Here is a 19,458-nt window from a genome sequence, read left to right as displayed (position 1 = left end):
ACGGTTCAGCAAACCTAGGATATAGCTAACCAAGAAATAATTCCCACAATTCAGTTTAGGTTTCCCACAATCTAGAATGATTAGTTTTTTCAACCGCAACCAAATACATCCAGTTTTCAGGTACCGTGTCCTTCATCGCTCCGCTTTCAAGCCACCGATCCCACTACCAATATTAAATCCATGGTCCAGTTCTGCAGCCATATTCTCTTTTTCAGGCCTCACCATGCCCTTTCAAATCATCCCACGTTAGACCTTCCTGACACTCATGTAACTCCTACAGCATTCGGTAGGTTGGCAGGCGCGCAGCAGCAGACAGGCATTTAGGAAACAATGCTATGGATGGAGTCCTAGGAGCACAACCCAGCTCCCATTCTCCTGGCTCTGCAGGAATAACAGCAGCACAGAACAGTAAAAAGCCTATTTTTAACTATAAAGCAAGCCAACATAACTAAATACACAAAGGGAGCAGACCTGCAAAATAGCACAACGTCATTTTTATGAAATCATTCTTCAGAGAAGGAAAAAAAAAACCAAACCAAAACAGAAACCCAGCTTTAATCCATTTTTCTTACTTGCAAAGTCACAGTTTGGAGTCGAGCTGTAAAGTAATAAATCCTACCCAGTCAGTGTGTCCAAATGACCCAGTGCACAGCGCCTAGGCTTGTCAGCAAGCAAGTTGACAGGCTGCAGCCAGATAAAATGAGGCAATATTTATAGATTGAGTGAAAGAAATCACAGGTTGAGGAATTTGACTGCTGGGCTGTTGTCCGGGTTTACAATGTGGTTCCTCCCTGGCTGTCCATATCCCTCTGAAGATCAGGTAACTGCAGTTACCAAGAGGACACATTACTGCTACCAAACGTCAGCAACGTTTTCACTTGGTCACCAACCAACCCTGGGACAGTTGGAATAAGTAGGACAGGTAGAAGTTACAAGGATTGCATGCGGCTACATGTTACCATTGCCACAGCATCTGTTAGCTTATTAACAGATACTAAATGCAGCTATAATGTAATACTTTGCACTTCTTTGCATCCTAACTCACACGCCTGCTTCTCCTCTATTTTGAAAAGCAATTGGCTCTTGATTCAAGTCAAGAAGCCAGGGCTGAAAGAGAAGGTTGGTACTAAACCAGTTTTCATATTCCCAGTCCAAAGGAGAAGTGTCATCTCCATTACAAGCTGCAAATGCCATGGAGGTGTGCATGTATTTGAGTGTGAAGAGTCACAACCATCTTCATATTCAAGGCAAAATTCTCACATTTTGTCAAATGGTTCAGAGCTTTCTGTTGTCATTTACTATAGTCACTAAACTGGAACTCAGAAGACACGTAACGAAAAATCAGGAAGCCTCTCTGAACTAAAGGAGGGGCACTCACACTCCCACCCACCATCTAGCACAAGGACCACAAAGCACAGGAGGATTGATATTCGTAGCAGATCAAATTATTTGATGCCTTTTTAAGGTGCTCTAGACAAGCTTTGGTAGGAATAGCATATTGTAGGGGATATTAACTTGACTGCCTGCAACACGGGCCTCGGTAAAGGCTAACACACTAGCCAGTCCAAGCTGGGAGATCTAGCAGGCTACTCTCCATTTCAGAAAATCCTCTTTCACTTTTCATGAAAAGGGAAGTAAAATGCTGGATTTTGTGCTCCAACATTTGCAATGGAGACCATGGACCACAAAAAGACTGATGCCCTTATTTTTAGCTTTTTGACCAGCTTAAGGTTTAGGCCAAGCGGAGAACGCCAGATTAACTAAATACTATGAGGCTGGTTCATGGTAGCAAGCTTCACATTTGCAGTGAGTGCAACCCAAACAGACAGATGAAGCCTTTTGGCCAAAGGCTGGACCCACATTCTTCCACACTACTATACTGCACTAATCTAATAACCAAGTCCAGCATCACAAGCGTAAATTACAAACACCACTTACACAAAATTTCATACTATCTTCCAGTTCTTTCAAACGCAACTGGTTGTGATCCTTCCTCTTTTTCAAGCAAACAAACAAACTATTAGGCAATAGCTCATCTCCACCCCTGTATCTCAGATGTATTAGGGACTAAGCAGCACTATTTGGGTCAGGTGCTATGTTGCTATGTTAACATAAGGCTATTTACTGTCAAACATCACCCACAGAAAAGCACTGCAATCTGTTGTCCTTCATTTGCCCTTCTAGTACCCCCATGCACACACAAGTTTAGGAAGGAATGACAAACACTCCTATAAATTCCAGCTCTCGGGCATAGGATCAGCTTTCACAAGCAACCCACCGAGCAGAGACCCCTTCAGTACAGTTTATTCTTCCTGTGGTTCTCAGCTGAATCATCACCATCTCAAAATGAACAGCAAAAAAGACTACTGGCAAGCTGACAAAACTGGAAGAACCACCAACTATCCAGTACTGGGATATCGGACGAGTGCCAGTTACATTTCAGTAACAGATTGAGGGATTAAGCACGCAGAGGTTAGAATCCTAAAAAATCTGCAAACCTGCAGAGGTCATCCCACACTTCTCAGACTACAGCTACCAGACTCTTTTAAATACAACATTGAAAATGAAGTGTGGCAGGTACAAGGTTCTTTGGTCAAGGGTAAATCTTGAGACATTAATATTTCATTTTTCTCAAATCCTTAACATTAACTATACTTATCACGTAGGGTCTTCACAGTCAGTAGTACTTCTCATCCATTGGCAATAAAGAACACGGGAAACACTGCTTCAGTATTTTCCTCACCTTCACGAACTCCCTAAATACTCTACTTTCAAGGTGTTTTTTTCTTTCTAGTAATATTACTTCAATGAATTTTTAAATTTAGAGAACACTAACAAGAATGCATCAATTCAAGTGAAAAGAATTAATAGACTGGCTATATATCTGCTGTTGCAACTAAGATATCAAAAATCAAAATCAGACTTTAATAAAATAATCCTGAGATCCTGAAAATCTTGTATTTATTTCAGCCAGACAAAAATCACACCACTGTGTATTCCTGAAAGGGTTAGCAAAATTAGTTCAGCTTTTCAAACATCAAGGATGCTGTTAAGGACTAATTTGTAGTAATAATTTGAAGCCTAGTATACGCCAAGGAATAAAAAAATATCTCAGAGAGCTGAAGGAAAACAAATTTTAAATAAGCTTAAAATAATTATACTTAAGAGTTTCCAGCATCAACATCATTCATTATCCCAGAGAGCTGATGGTCTGAACACAATTCAAATATTCATCCAATTCTATTTTGGAAATTAGAAATCATGGTTCCTAATGCTTGTATTGTTAAATCACGTACAGTTATTTTTGATATTTCATTGATTTGCAGACAACCTGTAACGCTATCAAGTACAGATTGTATTTTACAGTATTTTGCAGATGAGCTTCATGTCGTCTCAGCAGCAGATACAGAACACTTTCCTTGCTTTTGCATACTGGAGTAGTACCAGCAGGGGCAATCACAACTGCAAAAATAAATAACACAACTGACAGCAGTTTCCAATCCTCTTATAAGCTACATATTTCTTTGCATACCACTATCTGAGATTCCCTGCCTTAGATAATTAAGCATTAAATTTCCAAAAAGCTAATCTACTTCATCTTGTTGCAATATTTTTCCCGGTCCATTTGCTAAACTTAAACTGTTAAGTTTACGTCACTTGTGTTTAAGTACAAGCACAAGTACCACTGTTTAAAACTCTTCAACCAGTATTCTGCAAGGGAGTGCAAATATTTTGCAGGTGGAAGAATCAGCTCGAGGCACAGGATTTCCTTAGTTGACTGTGCCTGCTTCTAGCTACAATGAACTTCATGCTCCGCTACATGCGTCTTGCTAATTCCCTGATATTTTTAACCTACGCTACTATGCTCAACACAGTCCATTATCTTCTGCTTTTTAGAGCTTCTATTATTCCCGTGTCTTTATTAACTCATAAAATCAGGAGCAAATCAACACTACATTAAGGGCTTCAGGATTTTTTGTTTCTTTAGATGCTTGGCTTTTTGGTTGCTTGGGTTTGGTTTGGGGGGTTTTTTGTTGTTGTTCTTGTTTGTTTGTTGGTTTTTTTTTTTTAATTGTTGGGTATCGGCAGCTCACAATTTCAACTGGATTTTCAGCATGCCTGAAGATCAGGCAGGAGTGCCTACAACTCAGTAGTGATAAATAGTATTAGTCTGTTAGTCTCAAAATAGCTTTTTGGAAGAAGTTGACTTTCCTTTCCAGGTTCACATCTGTATTGTGACTATAAATGACACATTTCAGTGTGCACCATCATAAATACCACTTTGCAAGCACTCCAACACCACCACCAGATTTGGTCACTTTGGAACATAAACCAGAACCAGTAATATTGATTACATTAGTTTCCCCATTCTCATTGTGAGGCCTGAACTCTTCCTACTTCATAAACTTTCTAAAGAAGCGTCCTACTGTGAGATCTTCAACACCAACCATGTTGACCTGAAGAAATTTCATCTACTTCTTAAGAAGGTAGAGAAAGCAGTTTTGTGCACACGTGCACAATCTACATACAGATGGTGGGGTTTTGGTGTGGTTTTCTTCCCCGACTCTTAAATGTGCTGTGCAATCCCCAGGCCTTGAAACAGTAACAGAAAGACTGCAGGACATCTCCTATATGCCAAGGATGCTTTCGTTGCCATCTCTACAGGTCACTAATGTATTCCCTGTCATTTCTATGAAATGACCCAAATTTCACCATTTATAAGCTTTTGAGAATATCTGCAGTTAAATGTTGTCCTGGAGAACAGGAATTTAGCCAGACTCCACCACGGATCTCTGGTAGGATGCCAAGCAAGTCAATTAAAATCAACCCTGAGTACCTGAACTGGGCCAATACACAGAAAATTCAAATAACAAAATCCATGCTTTGAACGCTCACTTAGGCCTAGCTATGCTGAGGAATAAGCATCTTAAGTTCTTTCCTTACTTTTTGCCAAAGATTTGCTTCAACAGAGCTACATGAAAAACAAAGATACTGCCCACCCCTGCATTACTTTAACAAATCATATGAACACTGTAGTTAAAAACACCTTAGAAAGCCACAGAAGAAACAAAAAGTAATGCTTTCAGTTTCGGAGCAGGACTTGAATAAAACGCCATAAACACAACCTGGCCATTTGAGCAATGAAGCTAGCCCAAAATATCAAACAGCTGCTCATTAAACCAGAGCTATTAATCTCGAGATGAATCCTGCAGAAGATATATGGTCATGTAATTAAGGACTGTATCATGAAGACTGTATCTATGAAGAGGTGAAATACTATTCCTAATCACATGAAAAACCCACAACTCCTTCACTGGTCTACAGAGAAGATTTTTTTTTCCAAAAGGAAAGGAATAATCAGCTGGGGCCAAACCAGAAACCTCGTTTCAATAGGCAATAAAAATAAAGGTGCCTAACGACAACAGGAAAAATCTGTATCAAGTCCCAGTGCAATCTAATTCATTAAGATGACGAAAAATCAGAACCACCAGCAGCTAACAGGTTACTACCTACTCAAAGTTCTTTTGCATACATGTATTTTTTTCCAGAGAGATGTATATATAAATATCCAGGTATGATGCCACCTCAGATTGTTCAGCTTACCAAGCATAGCCAGTGATCACATCATCACACCTCTCTTTCCCATGTCTTATTAGTGTTGCATGATGCTCACTCCAAGGACAAATAACTATCCCAGGTTACTGTATTGTTTGAGTTATAAAACAATATGGATAATCTCTTCCAGAATATTATGTCAACACCACTACTACCAAGCTAAAATAACCATATTTGAACAATTACCAGACAAGACTCTTCCTCAAAATACCACTCACTTCCTTTTCATTCCTGGGAGCAAGGAGGGCCCTAGCAAAGGGCCACAAATCTTTGGCTTGTTCTTACCATATTTTAGAGTCACAGAATCATAGAATTGCCTGGGTTGGAAGGGACCTTTCAGGTCATCGAGACCAACCATCAACCTAACACTGACAAAAACCACCACTAAAACATATCACTAAGCACTACGTCTACACACGTTTTAAATACCTCCAGGTATGGCGACTCAACCACTTCCCTGGGCAACCTGTTCCAATGCTTGACAACCCTTTCAGTGGAGTGATTTTTCCTAATATCCAATCTCAACCTCCTCTGGCGCAACTTGAGGCCATTTCCTCTTGTCCTATCGCCTGTTACCTGGGAGAAGAGACCAACCCCCACCTCTCTACAACCTCCTTTCAGGTAGCTGTAGAAAGCAATAAGGTCTCCCTTCAGCCTCCTTTTCTCCAGGCTAAACAACTCCAGCTTCCTGAGCCGCTCCTCGTAAGACTTGTTCTCCAGACCCCTCACCAGCTTCGTTGCCCTTCTCAGGACACGCTCCAGCACATCAATGTCTTTTTTGTAGTGATGGGACACAGTACTCGAGGTGGAGCCTCACCAGTGCCGAGTACAGGGGGACGGGGGGACAATCATTTCCCTAGTCCTACTCACCACACTGTTCCTGATACAGAGCAGGATGCTCTTGGCCTTCTTGGCCACCTGGGCACACTGCTGGCTCATATTCAGCCATCAGTCAACCAACGCCCCCAGGTTCTTTTCTGCCAGGCAGCTCTCCAGCCACTCTTCTCCAAGCTTGTAACACCGCATCTGGTTGTTGTGACCCAAAATTAGTTCACAAAGATTTGCCTTACTGCTTTCAATATTTTTCAGTAATTCAAGACAGGTCAAGCTACATGATGACTAAAGGAGAGTCACTGGGCTGGCAGTGAAACATAACCTTTATTAGCAGACTTAATAGTACCCAAAGTAAAAATGTAACTTATCCTTTCTCACGGGTTGTACATAAGGCACTCCAATGTACCCTGCAATTCATAAGTTACATACTCATGAAAGAACTAGGCATCTCAAGTCGCATTTTTAAAAGCCTTTACACCTGTCAATTTTTTCATATTTTTTTAAACTAACTTCAATCAAAGTTCCTACAAACAACACATACAAGAGAAAAGGAGACATGAGATGGAAAGATAACATTTTAGAAGGCCCAAATCTACCGTGGGAACCTTCATATGCTAGACCTTCACGTGATTTTTCCACATAATAAAGCAAGTATACAATGCAATGTGTAAAACTTTTCAAGAGCTAGTTGTTTCAACATCCACAAAGTGACCATTTTGGAAACAACACTCATCCTCCTAACATTTAAGATTAGGAAAATTATAACGACAGCACTACAAGGCTAGTTGAGAGGCCTCTTAAAAATCAGCAAGGATACAGCCAAATAGAACAAACCTACTGAATTACACGAAATCTGGTTAATTACTTTAAATACAATAACTAAGCAGAACTACTTTTTCAACAATCCAGCTTTCGTTTCTCTGCCATTCTTCACCCAGAGCATACTTTTAGTCCCTGCTCAGCAGATGACAACAGCTGTGTATCAAGGAACGTCACCCACAGAGCAACACCACCTTCAGACAGGCATCAGTAGCACTGCTTCAAACTCTTCCAATTTAGAAAGTGTGAGACATGTAGCACCAGTACATGATTGGTGCATCTGATTTTATTTCTTATATTAAGTAATCCCAGAAACGCAACACAAGTTTTTACTTTTCCTCCCTCCATTCTCACCACAACGAACATAACGGTCAGTTTGCATACCATTTTCACACAACAGTAGATTTAACGCATATCCCTCATTCCCTAACTAAACAAATGTAAAATTAAGATTTAACAACATAAACTAAAATTAATTCACAGAATTTTGTGAAACCTTGCAGAGAAGATTTTTGCATTCAATTCCAGATTGTCCCAGCAAATTAAGCTGTGAGACTCTAGGCGGGGATGTCACAGAAGTAATTAAGGCTCTCTCCTTGAAATAAGATCAAGTCAGATACCAATAAAAGATTTAGGATTCTGGGAACATACTAATATGGAAATAACTCATCACCAAAAATGATTCATTCAATAAGTTTTCCTTTTGCGCAAAGCAAGACAAAGTCTATATACCTTGAAACTCCAAGCTTGCCTTGCCTCTCTACCAAGAATTCACATCTTTCAGTTCAATTTTCCAAGCAAACTAACCTCTACCTGGAGACCCAAGCATGTAAAGTTTCTTTGCCAAAGTGGTGTTTTCTGCTAAGCTACATTTTGTCCTAACAGTTCCATTTTAAACTTCCATATAAACTCTATAACTCTGTAACTTCTATAAACTATGTCAAAATCTGCAATTGTGTGTCAGCCCTATGTCAAAGTATGATTTCTTTCTCTTACATATATGTGGACATTTCTTGAGGTAACCTCATTTTCTTGTAAAGCAATACCGTAAGCTTTCCCCTTTTACTATTCCTACATTTTAGTCCAGAGAGTGTAATTTATATCTCTGATTTAATTAATTCAAAGTAATACAACTAAAATATGACAGAACTTGTTCAGAGTCTCTAAAATGCCAGGTTAATTTTTTCCTTTATCTATAAACAGTTAGACTTGCTGGGTTACCAGAATCAATCTAGAACTTTTCATCAACATTCTTCAGAAAGAGCTTTCTCATTTTATTCCTATTCGAAATTCAAGGTATCCTAGTCTATTTCAGCTTCTTCAGTACTTGAGATTCAGGAGGAAAGGAGATTTTTCTTTTTTAGATTAAGTTCTAAATATTTCATGAACACCAAATGATTGGGTAACGTGAACTCTTTTATACTTAGAATGTAATTAAGAATAAGGGAAAAGAACAAGACAGTCTACAACAAGGAAGTGTGATGTGTCTGCTATGTGCATAAGAAAAATCCACTAGATGCATTCTGAAATGTTTCTAGTTTCCGTATTTCTACACAATCAAAACTGAATTTATGAAGAAAATGTTCCTACTTTAAAAAGTTCCAGCTATCACATCTTCCCAATATTCACGATTCTTAGCTGTATATGCTGAACATACTGTACACATTCCAACACACATAGTATGCACAGAACATATTTATATAAATATCTTTTCAAGAAACAAATTGTCAGGTTGAAAATTATATTGAACCGTAGGAAAATCTAGCAGGAAGATTTAAGCATGTTAACTGAGCAATAAGAATCTATACTTCTAGAATCTTTTTATCATGCAAAACCTAAATTTCTGATTCCTGACACCTGAGGCCTTGTTAAATAATGTTTGCTCTTCTGCTTATGAATGCATTTTTCCCAAACAATAAACACAGGCAGCCTATGGGATTAAAGCATGACAAAGGTGTAGCTGACTCATGGGATCAATTAGAAAGCATCAGTACTTACGCCTTTTGTTCGTTCCGTGTTTTACTAACAGTTTCTGCATTTTCAGCATAAGTGTATCACAGATGTTAAACGCCATGCTACAAGGCAACAGCACGCTAGTACCATACACGAGACAGAATAAATCTATTCTTATCACCACCTGCAATTATATCACTTGTTATACAGCTTGAATATTTCTCTGAAGTTTTAACAAATGCATAACAATTTTAACTGAATGCATATCGCTTCTTGCCCCATGTATGTCAGCATTTCCCCACTAAATTTTTAACATTCAAAAAGAGCCTAGAGAGTTGCCTTTTCTAAGCTAAAAGCAATCTTAAATACAGTCACCGACTCTAACGCCACCTCAGGTACAGCCTTCCCTCGAAAGCCACTACATTAAATTCACAAGCAGGAAAGCCCGTGAGCAGGACGGCAAGCAGTTTCAATCTCCATGCAGTTTGCCCGTGACAGGTTATTGATAGAACAAACAGAATTTGCAATACTTACTGAGTGTTTCTCCTGCTGGCCCATAACTCCATGGTTAGCTGGGATTGCAAGTGGTTTCATAATGAAGAAAGATAAGCCGAACTGAATTTACACATCATGTACCAATTTCTTATGGATGGCAAGTCACCCTCTACAGCATCACATTAAAAAGAGGAGGAGGGGGGGGAAAGCAAGCTGGAGCTAAAAGTGTCACTACTGGTAAGCTCAACCCCCCCCTCGCACTTGTAGTGCAGAGCAGCAATCCAAACGACAGCGTTAGGCTCCATTTTCGTAACGCTGAAAGTCTAAGCATGTCAGGACGTAGAGAGCCTGATGAAACCCTACATAGCCAGCATTCATCCAAGGGAACAAAACCATTCCCCGAGCCCGAGGAATGGGAAGCAAAGAAAAAGGAGGAAAAAAGCTAAAATGGCTGACTGCACAGAGACTCCCTCAAAAAGGCTTAATACAGTATTATATTAGTCAGGGTGCAGGAACCAGCCTCCAGCATTCAGCCAAGCATTGTTAATACTCCTGTTTCATTTGCAATCACACACATTCACACACGCAGCCTCCCCCCGGCTCCAGCACTACCCTCCACTCCCCCAAAATCAGGGCAGAGCCCGCGGATAGGGACCTCCTCCCCTGGCTGCTAATGATGCTGACAGAGTAGTGACCAGTGATCTCTGTTCCACTCAGCTAACCAAGTTTGCACAATTAATCTTAACAGCATGACATTGATGGACATTTAATTTTATGATGCCTGTTCCTCGCAATCAAGACGAGCACGTCTACCGCCCAAAGAGTCAGCAACAGAAATACAACACAGTTACACACACACAAAAACCCAGAGAATCATGACTCTGAATGCAATACGCCAATATAATTACGTTATTGTGCTTACTTTGGAAGACCATGGCTGCAGGCAGTTGGCATAGCAACGCACAAGGAAAGCCATTTCCTGGGTAGAAAGAATGCTTCCTTTTCTAAATAAAAAATTCCTCTTAGGATACAAACGGCATTGCTGCTTCCTGCAGAAAGCAAAGACACTGTAGTCTGTCTCTTAACCTGCACACAGGCACACACTCAATGCAGTTCCAGTGATGTAAGTGGATTTCTCTCACTCTCTCCTCTCCCTCCCTCTCCCTTCCTCTCCCTTTATCCACCGAAATATTCAAGTCAAATGGAAGACACATTCCTCGAGGCTCGCCCCCTCGGATACTTAACCATTTCACTCATTAAGGTAGAGATGGACAATGCAGATAAAACAGCAAGCTCTTGCCTGTGTCTGGTATCAGCCTCTGAAGATCGGGGCAGCCCCAGAGGGGAGGGATCCGCTCGCTGCCGGCTCCTAAGAATATCACCGAAGTCAGGGTGGGAATAAGGACCCACGTTTACCTCGCCAAATCCTGAACCGAACGCGACTTTTCATGAAGGTGAGGATAAAGCAGAGGGCTTGACATCACCTTCCTTTTTCCCCCACCCAAAAGAGTGCTGCTGCAGAGCTGTAAACATTGTTATCAAGTATTTATAAACAGTGCGCTTGATGAGCTCCCTCAGATTTTCAGCAGCTTCACCACGACGCAGGCCACAGATAGCCAGGGACTGTGGCAGGTCAACGTCCAGAACCCTTTAACACATCGTTTAAAGTCTTTCTGAACACAGCTCCTGCTTCTCCTTGCACACCGAATACACAAATCCCACTAAAAATGCGAGATCTGGAAGAGATTGATATACATATGGCTCTTGTAATTCTCCTCTCTGACTGCAATTATATCTTAAACACAGAAATTTCCCTGGTCACTCCCATTTACACTATACCACTTCTCCTGTTATACTAGCCACATCATGCTGCAGAGGAGCTAAAACGCAACGGGGAACACGCTTAAGCCATAAACTTGTCAGCCCTATACAATGTGCCAAAAAGTAAGTGCCAAAAATTCTCCCCAGTTGACACAGGGGAGCCCAAGCCAGGGCAAAGAGGAACGTGCCACTCTCCCGTTAGGCTTCAACTTTAATACAGTTCTCTAACACATTTACAACACATTCTTTAAAATCAGAGACCATCTGTACTTAAAGTAACTTCAAAGTCCCTTCCCCCCCCGCCCCCGCCTTAACAAGAACAATAGAAAAAAGACTTAACAGTTGTTACACAGGCAAAAACACACAGGAAAAAATATGACTACTACAGAATACTATGTCATGCAACCAGCAGTTGCCTTCCACCCAAATAACATGTCCACTGATAATTAGTTTAGTTTGTTACACAGTGATTTCTTTCAGTAATGACAATGACTGCTAGTAAATGAGGCTATAAAAATTAGTGGAAATGAATTCTAGTAAGGCAAGAAAATATCCTGAAATATCTGGTCTATTTTTTCCACAGTTATTCTAAGGACACCATTTCACACACAGCACATAATAAATCGAATATATTTACATTTATTAGAGTTTAATGACTTGTGCTCTTGCTCTTCTAGTATATGCTAAAAGATAAGCTATTCTTTAAACGACTGAATTACAAAAATTAGTTCAGAATTTTTAAAAGTCTTTGTAATGCGCCAGTGCAACTAACAGATGATTTAAAAATGTTAAATTATGCTTAAGCCTTGTAAAACAGTCTAATCATGAGCGCAATCAATTTTCTGATGAAGTGCTGACCAGAAATAGCGGAAGTTATTCATTCTAGGAAGCTTAGACAAACCCTCTCTAGTACAAAATTTAAAAATATTACTTGTTGACAAAGCAATTACAACCCTCTTGAGCCTAATTTGGTGGCCTTGCAGTTAACACCATGAGCAGAATTGGAATGTGGGGTTCTAGGCTCATGTCAGGAAAAAAAAAAAAAAAAAAGAAGTTCAGCCAAGACAGAAATATCTCCCCAGCGTAGCAAGGGAGCACACCACCTTCTGAACTCCATTACATACGAAACTATCAACACACATCTTACTCTGCATCAGTTGGTATTTCCAGCTAAAATCTAGCCTATGTTTCTGTAGCATAAGCCTTGAAGATTAACACGAAAACATGAACAAAACCATTAAAACGGTAGTGAAAGTCTAAACTTCCAGATGATGGTGCCATCAAACACTTCCTTACTGGCCACTACTATACTCCTCTACTTCCCTGTTAGAAAATTAAGTCAGTACTTCGTATATAAATGCAAAATTTAAAGTAAGTTAGCAAAGTCTAACTGATGTTCACGTGCATCAGACTGATGAAAACTTGCTGGTTTCCAAAACAAACAAAAAAAAGCCTCTTCACATTCAAAAGGTGGACAGTGATATTTATGTAATTAGGTGGAGAAAACACCACTTGGGCAATTTGCGAATCAAAACAATTCCAAGAAATAAACAGTTGATTCCATTTCCCTATTCCTTCCTCCTCAACTGCCACCACTTCCACCGCTTTCCAGGTACTGTGGTGCAGTGTAATCGTACGTACTGTCCATTATCAGTTCAGAAAATAATTACATATAAATTACATTTTATAAAAAAACCTAATAATTAAAGCAGAAGTTCAGTGAATCATTATATGTTTCAGTGAAGAATGAATAGAATTTAAATCAGTGTAAAGCACTAGAACAATATATCCTGGGAAGTTTCTATCATAAGCAATCACGAATAGCTTAAAGAAAACCTAACTGCAACTTCGTGTTCATGCGTACTTTAAAACCCATGTACGAACTCCTCACTTAGACTTAAAGTTTGAAAAGAGCAAAACAGTTTTGCTGATGCTTTTAGGCAATTAAAGTGAGATGTTAATAAACCTGATGTGCAATAATTGGACATGACGGGCTATCCCCAGCTGCTTTCAAAATGTTGTATTTATGAGAAAGCTGGCATCTGAGTCGCAGAAAAGAATGTTAAAAAAATCCTTTCAAAAGCAACTACAAAAACATTAGGACATCATTGGACTACCCACAGGATTCATGAACAGTAGTTCTGAATTTAGGTAGAAAATGATACAGACCTCAGCAGCGTCTGACTAATGCCTTTCAGCTATTTTACATTCTACAACGTAATCTCACATGGATGTTATTCTCCTAAGCAATGTCAACAATGCTCGGAGCATTAAACCTTTTTAGGTTAATGGCAAATGCTGCAACAACAGATTACCTCAAATCTTCAATTTCAAGCAGTCACCTTAACACGCGACTATTTACAGGAGAACTTAAACATTTATGCAGATTACGTAGACAGAAACCATCCTTTTCCTGAAGTACCTCAAAAACAGAACTTATCAGCACATTTTCCCCTTGCCTTTAAACACAATATAAAGTATCATTTCCTTCGTGTTCAAAATCTTGGGCAAAAGACGCCAGAACACTGTAAGGTCACCAAATTTACTGCCACTTCACAACTCCAGCAGCTAGAAACTGGGAGGGAGGGGGAGAGTCAAAGAAATAGAAAAAAAAGACCAAAGAATAAGGCAAAAAACCCACAACCATTATGTGTGCCCCAGAAACCTTCACAGTGAAGGGAATATTACACAGGTATTGCACAGTTGTGTAGGTGGAATAGACAGCTACACTGCAGAGTGCAAAAACGGTATATGTCCTCTTAAGGAAAATAAGGCAGAGGTATCTTTGCTTCCCCCCGCCTCTTTCAATTGGAAAGAAATGGAGGTTTAAAACTTGATGTTAAGCTCAGGGCTATTGGACACAAAACTGTTCGGTTCCCAGGAGCATGCTTCTGAATTTTATAAAGCTGATGCTCTCTCCCTCCCACTAGCCTTAGGAGAGAGATTGCTAAATAACAATCTGATGCTCCCATCAGATTTAAAAACACCAACTGAAACCACTAAAACCCCAGAACAATAATTCACTCCAAATGCTACAGTACATTTAAATGTCCTGTACAATATGAAAGCTTTATTCTAATGTGTTTAGGCAAATTTACTGCCAGTAATTTAAATCTCTGTCCATACGACCCAATTTCATGCAAGCGAGTTCCTGTTTATCAGCATAACGCAGACATGGGATTGTCCAGGCACACTTGTCCTATTCACGTTTTCTCAAGAACTTTGAGAACTTTAAATAAAACTCTGTTGAATAAGGGAAAATTACCAAATACATTCTCCAAGGTGAGTTGCTACGACTAAAATACCACCTCACCCAAAAGTAACGGTATTTGTCAAATTTTTATTTTTTTTTTTTTATTCACAAAGCTGTGGCATTAACATCATTATAACGATGCTCACCGCCCTGTTGGCAACACCAAAGCAACAGTTACAATGGGGCGATGAGTGCTGTTTTGCTAGCACATTTACTAATGTTACAGACCATTTGAGCAAATGCCCTTCTGTTGAGCTGCTGCTGCAGATGAATCTATAATCCCGATCTTTAAAATAACGACAAGCCCAGAGCAGTCAGGCTGGTGCCTCAGCTGGGTGGATGTGCCATAGACTGCCAATCTTCCCCTTGACGGCAGGCTCATTTGTCACCTTCTGTGCACAGCTCTGTTTTCAGTAGAGCAAACTTTCTGTTTGCGTGCCATCCATCTTAAAATGGAAGCAAGTGATGGTATTCATTTAAAATACTTGCCATCGAGTTATCTTACATACGACACTTATGTTAGAATAGACACAAAGAAAACCTATAACTGATGGATACTCATCCCAAACGTGACAAAATGTCCCATTTCCGGAGTATCTATTTTAGCTTACAAAACTGACTTGAGCAAAGGCTCACCACAGTAACACAGCACACAAACTTCTCTCTGAACTCCATATCTACTTATGCTTTAAATCTAACAAGGCTTTAGAGAAAAAATAAAATAAAGATCAATGTATCTTTTGTGTTCCTGTAACACTTGTAAGGTCTTACTTATTAAATTTTACTTGCAAGATCAAAATCATATTTAGTACGTACGTCTGTGAAGTCACTTTGTGTGATGTTTAACTGATTTACCTGTGTTTTGGTTTTTTTTTAAATAAAGCAAAGGGTTATTACTTACACAAGCCTAAAGTTTGATGCATATAACATGCATATAAGTATATATTATCATTATTAAATGTTAAAAATTAGACATGAAAATTTTGAGCTATTAATGATTCCAATTGGCAGAATGGTCACAGATTAGTTTGACTGCCTTAACTGCTTCAGTACTTGAGACGTGAAAAAAAAAGTGCCGTCTGTTAGGCTAGATGAAGTTTTTTCCCAATGTTCATAAAACTTTCTCACTTTGGTGTAAGGACAAGAGTTTAAGATAATGTGCTAATTAAATCAGAGAACATGAGAATGTGCTTTCTGCTTTTAAACTGTGAAAACAAGCATGAAAGCAAAAAAGCAAACACTCTTCTTAAGGTCAAGAATGATGATATTAGCTGGGCCTAATGATGACTAGCAGGGCCTGTTTACCAGATCTAAACAATACCTTGACACCCATACTTGCTGGAGACGAAGTTCACTACGGAGATAGAAATCGCCTGACTATCTTGGAGGAAAAACAAGACAGAAAAAAACACCCACAAAAAGCCATGTATCATTGTGTCCATACTAATTTCACAGCAGGAATCCAAGGACAAAAGTTCTTCACTTATGTGAGGCACCCCCAAAATTTCATGTTCTTCACTGTATAATAAGGCAGGAAAACTTTATGGAAGCTGGATAACTGCACACCTCTCTCATATGTATCCTACTGCTGCACTGTTAAAGGTAAGACTAACACTCAGTGATTTTTCTGAGGTCAGTCAACTGCCCAAATTCTAGACCGTTATGTTCTTTACCAGCCCCATTGAATCCCGTTACCTGAAATACACCAACATGTTTGAAACAGAAGGATGGTTGTTCTGGCACGGAACTGAATGTGTCTGAGACCACCCCAGGCAGCAGAACAATTACTTAATGTTTCAGTATAAAATATTAATGGTTAAAAGCAAACAAAACCCAGATTTTTCCATTCTTCTCTAAATGCTAGCTGGTTTTCTATTGGGTTTTGTTGTTTGTTTATTCATTGGGAGATTCTGGCAGTAGAGAAGGGGGAGTATTTTTGTTTTAAGCAAACACAATACGCTTTCTAACAGTTTTTCTTGAACTTTACTCAGAAGCTTTAAGGGAGAATCTGAAACTCTCATCACTATGTTCCAGGTGCAGACATAGACAGGGACTGGCAGAAAACCTCCAGTCTGCCCTTCGGTTTCCAGATTCCCCAAATAATGGTGGAGATGGCGCATCAATTTTACTACCATATGTAAAACGTTGAGTCCTTTCGGTCCATCTCCTTGAATGTTTATTTGAACATCTAACTACTTCTCTCTCGTATTTTGAGGAAGTTTAACTTTCAAAGGGCCATTTGCTGTTACAGAGGATTTTCATTCACTTCGGTTGTCTGTTGGAAGGAAATAACTTTTGGGTTTGTCTCCAGTCACAGTCTCCTCCCAGGGAGACTCTCCAAAGAGCCCACTCCAGGGGTTCCCAATTAAAATCAACGCTAAAACCAGTTTATCAGCAAAAGATCATTTTCTTTTTGGAAAACTCTCTTCTCATACCCCTGTATATCCTCCCTTGTGTAATGCACCATGCACTAACATACCTTCAGAGCTTTGTGCCCTGGCTCTAGCAGCTGAACAGAAATCATTTATCCAGACCTTTGGCTTTTATCAGTAACAAACTATAGCTAACCCTTACTTCTAAAAATAATTATCAAGCAAAATGAGCCAAATTGGTTTTAGATAGGAAAAAAAGTCAAAACACAACATTATATCCTTGAAATAAGGAGACCTTAATATAAAAATCTAAGAAATGCCCTTTCCCTCTCCTCTTCCCCTATCAAATAAAACAGGGGGCCTGGAAACTACTATCAACTGATTGATGTCCCATCTTGCAAATTTAAAACTACGATTTTCCCTTGCAATTTCAACATCAGTTACCTAGTTATAGAAGTGCTAAACAAAATGAGGTAGAAGTGCATCTACCAGATTGAGTATCCCTAATAATTTGATTCTATATTGTTTTGTATTCCAAGATTATCAGAAGACCTGTTAGCGTACTTACTTTTAAGATGATCTTTTGCGCACCATGGATCATTTGCAGACTTTAAAACAAGTTAGCTGCAGGCCTTTATACTCACCAAATTACAACATTCAAGAGTAATATAGAGAATATAATTTAGTGAAGTGAAACAAAGAAAAGGTAAAATATTTTACATTTTAGCACATGCACACACGCACACATATACAAATAATGCAAAACAGAGCAAGAGCACAATCTGTGTAGTTTTTATGCCAGCCACATCAACAATACGCATAACACCTGCCAGCTGTTCTAGGTGCGTATAAAAACTTTACTATCTGAAAATTCAAAGATAATTAAGGCTAACTGCTCAAAACAAAAATCCAGCTCCCCATACCCATTACGCATACAGCAGAATACTAACACTTTGACTAGACCTTCCATGAAACAACAAAAGTTTTTTTCATTATACAAAAAAAAAATAAATCTTTCCATCAGAGATGTCCAAATACGAGGAATTAAGAAATGCTCAAGGGTGCTCAGCCTCACATCTAACAACAACTTTGTTTCACCGTGACCTGAGTATGGCTACGTAACCATGTTAACAGGGTGGTGAAGGAGAGGGAAAGAATTTACACACAAACCTTGCGGTAAATTCAAGGTAACTACCTTGCTCTACTAAGGACTTGTTAGCTCCCCTGAACTGAAGTGAAAGAATAACTGACCTTCTGGACTTAGAATCATAGAATCATTTAGGTTGAGAAAGACCTTTAAGAGGTCTTTTTCATCAAGTCAAACTGTTAACCTACCACTGCCAAGTCCACCACTAAACCATGTCTCTCAGCACCACATCTACCCATCTTTTAAATACCCCCAGGGATGGTGCCTCAACCACTTCCCTGGGCAGCCTGTTCCAATGCTTGACAACCCTTTCAGTGAAGAAATTTTTCCTAATATCCAATCTAAACCTCCTCTGGCACAACTTGAGGCCATTTCCTCTTGTCCTATTCACCTGCTACTTGGGAGAAGAGACCAACACCCACCTCTCTACAGCCTCCTTTCAGGTGGTTGTAGAGAGCGATAAGGTCTCCCCTCAGCCTCATTTTCTCCAGGCTAAACCCCAGCTCCCTCAGCCGCTCTTCATAAGACTTGTGCTCTAGACCCTTCACCAGCTTCGTTGCCCTTCTCTGGACCCGCTCCAGCATCAAAATGTCTGTCTTGTAGTGAGGGGCCCAACCTGAACACAGTATTCAAGATGCGGCCTCACCTGTGCTGAGTACAGAGGGACAATCACTTCCCTAGCCCTGCTGGCCAAACTATTTCTGATAAAAGCCAGCATGCTATTGGCCTTCTTGGAACGTTCCATCTTTCCCATCTTTCAATTCTATACGTACTTCCTTAGTTGCTCAGGATATTTAAACTACTACTTTTATTAATTTTTTAGAGCTTTGAAATTCACTCAGCAAAATGATCATTTTAAATGATTCAAATCAAATACAAGAGCACTGTTGTGATCAGAAACAGAACCTTTTGTGGAAAGATTGACACCAAATACTAATCATTTTATCTTTAAGTCTTTATGTCAAGCACAGCTCACGCAAGAGTGGCTCAGATGCTTGGGAAAAAATGAACTGACAGCTTCTTTCCATGCTTTAGTAAGCAAATGTCCACATTAGGACTGTCACTCATGATGCTCATCTGTATAGAGATGCCAGTGTTGAAAGGATCTGTATTGGTATTCTACAAATATAATGCATATGCAGATCCCA

General features: G+C 39.5%; 1 protein-coding gene across 6 annotated transcripts in view; it reads right to left on the bottom strand.

The window, feature by feature from the left end:
• Positions 1 to 19,458, bottom strand: part of RAPGEF2 (Rap guanine nucleotide exchange factor 2) — a 195,329-nt gene that overhangs the window by 63,373 nt on the left and 112,498 nt on the right. Inside the window, exon 1 of one of the 6 annotated variants that reach the window (XM_063335396.1) lies at positions 10,640 to 10,764. The exons of 4 other annotated variants lie outside the window; for them this stretch is intronic. In XM_063335396.1, the coding sequence (XP_063191466.1) occupies positions 10,640 to 10,693 (54 nt within the window). In that variant the 5' untranslated portion in view covers positions 10,694 to 10,764. Of the gene's footprint in view, positions 1 to 9,756; positions 10,322 to 10,639; positions 10,765 to 19,458 lie in introns of those variants that run through there. One more of the 6 variants, XM_063335395.1, reaches the window with a different exon arrangement.

This window comes from Chroicocephalus ridibundus, chromosome 5 (genome assembly GCF_963924245.1).
Source record: "Chroicocephalus ridibundus chromosome 5, bChrRid1.1, whole genome shotgun sequence".
NCBI lineage: Eukaryota > Metazoa > Chordata > Aves > Charadriiformes > Laridae > Chroicocephalus > Chroicocephalus ridibundus.
This window is presented reverse-complemented; position numbering and strand designations above follow the sequence as displayed.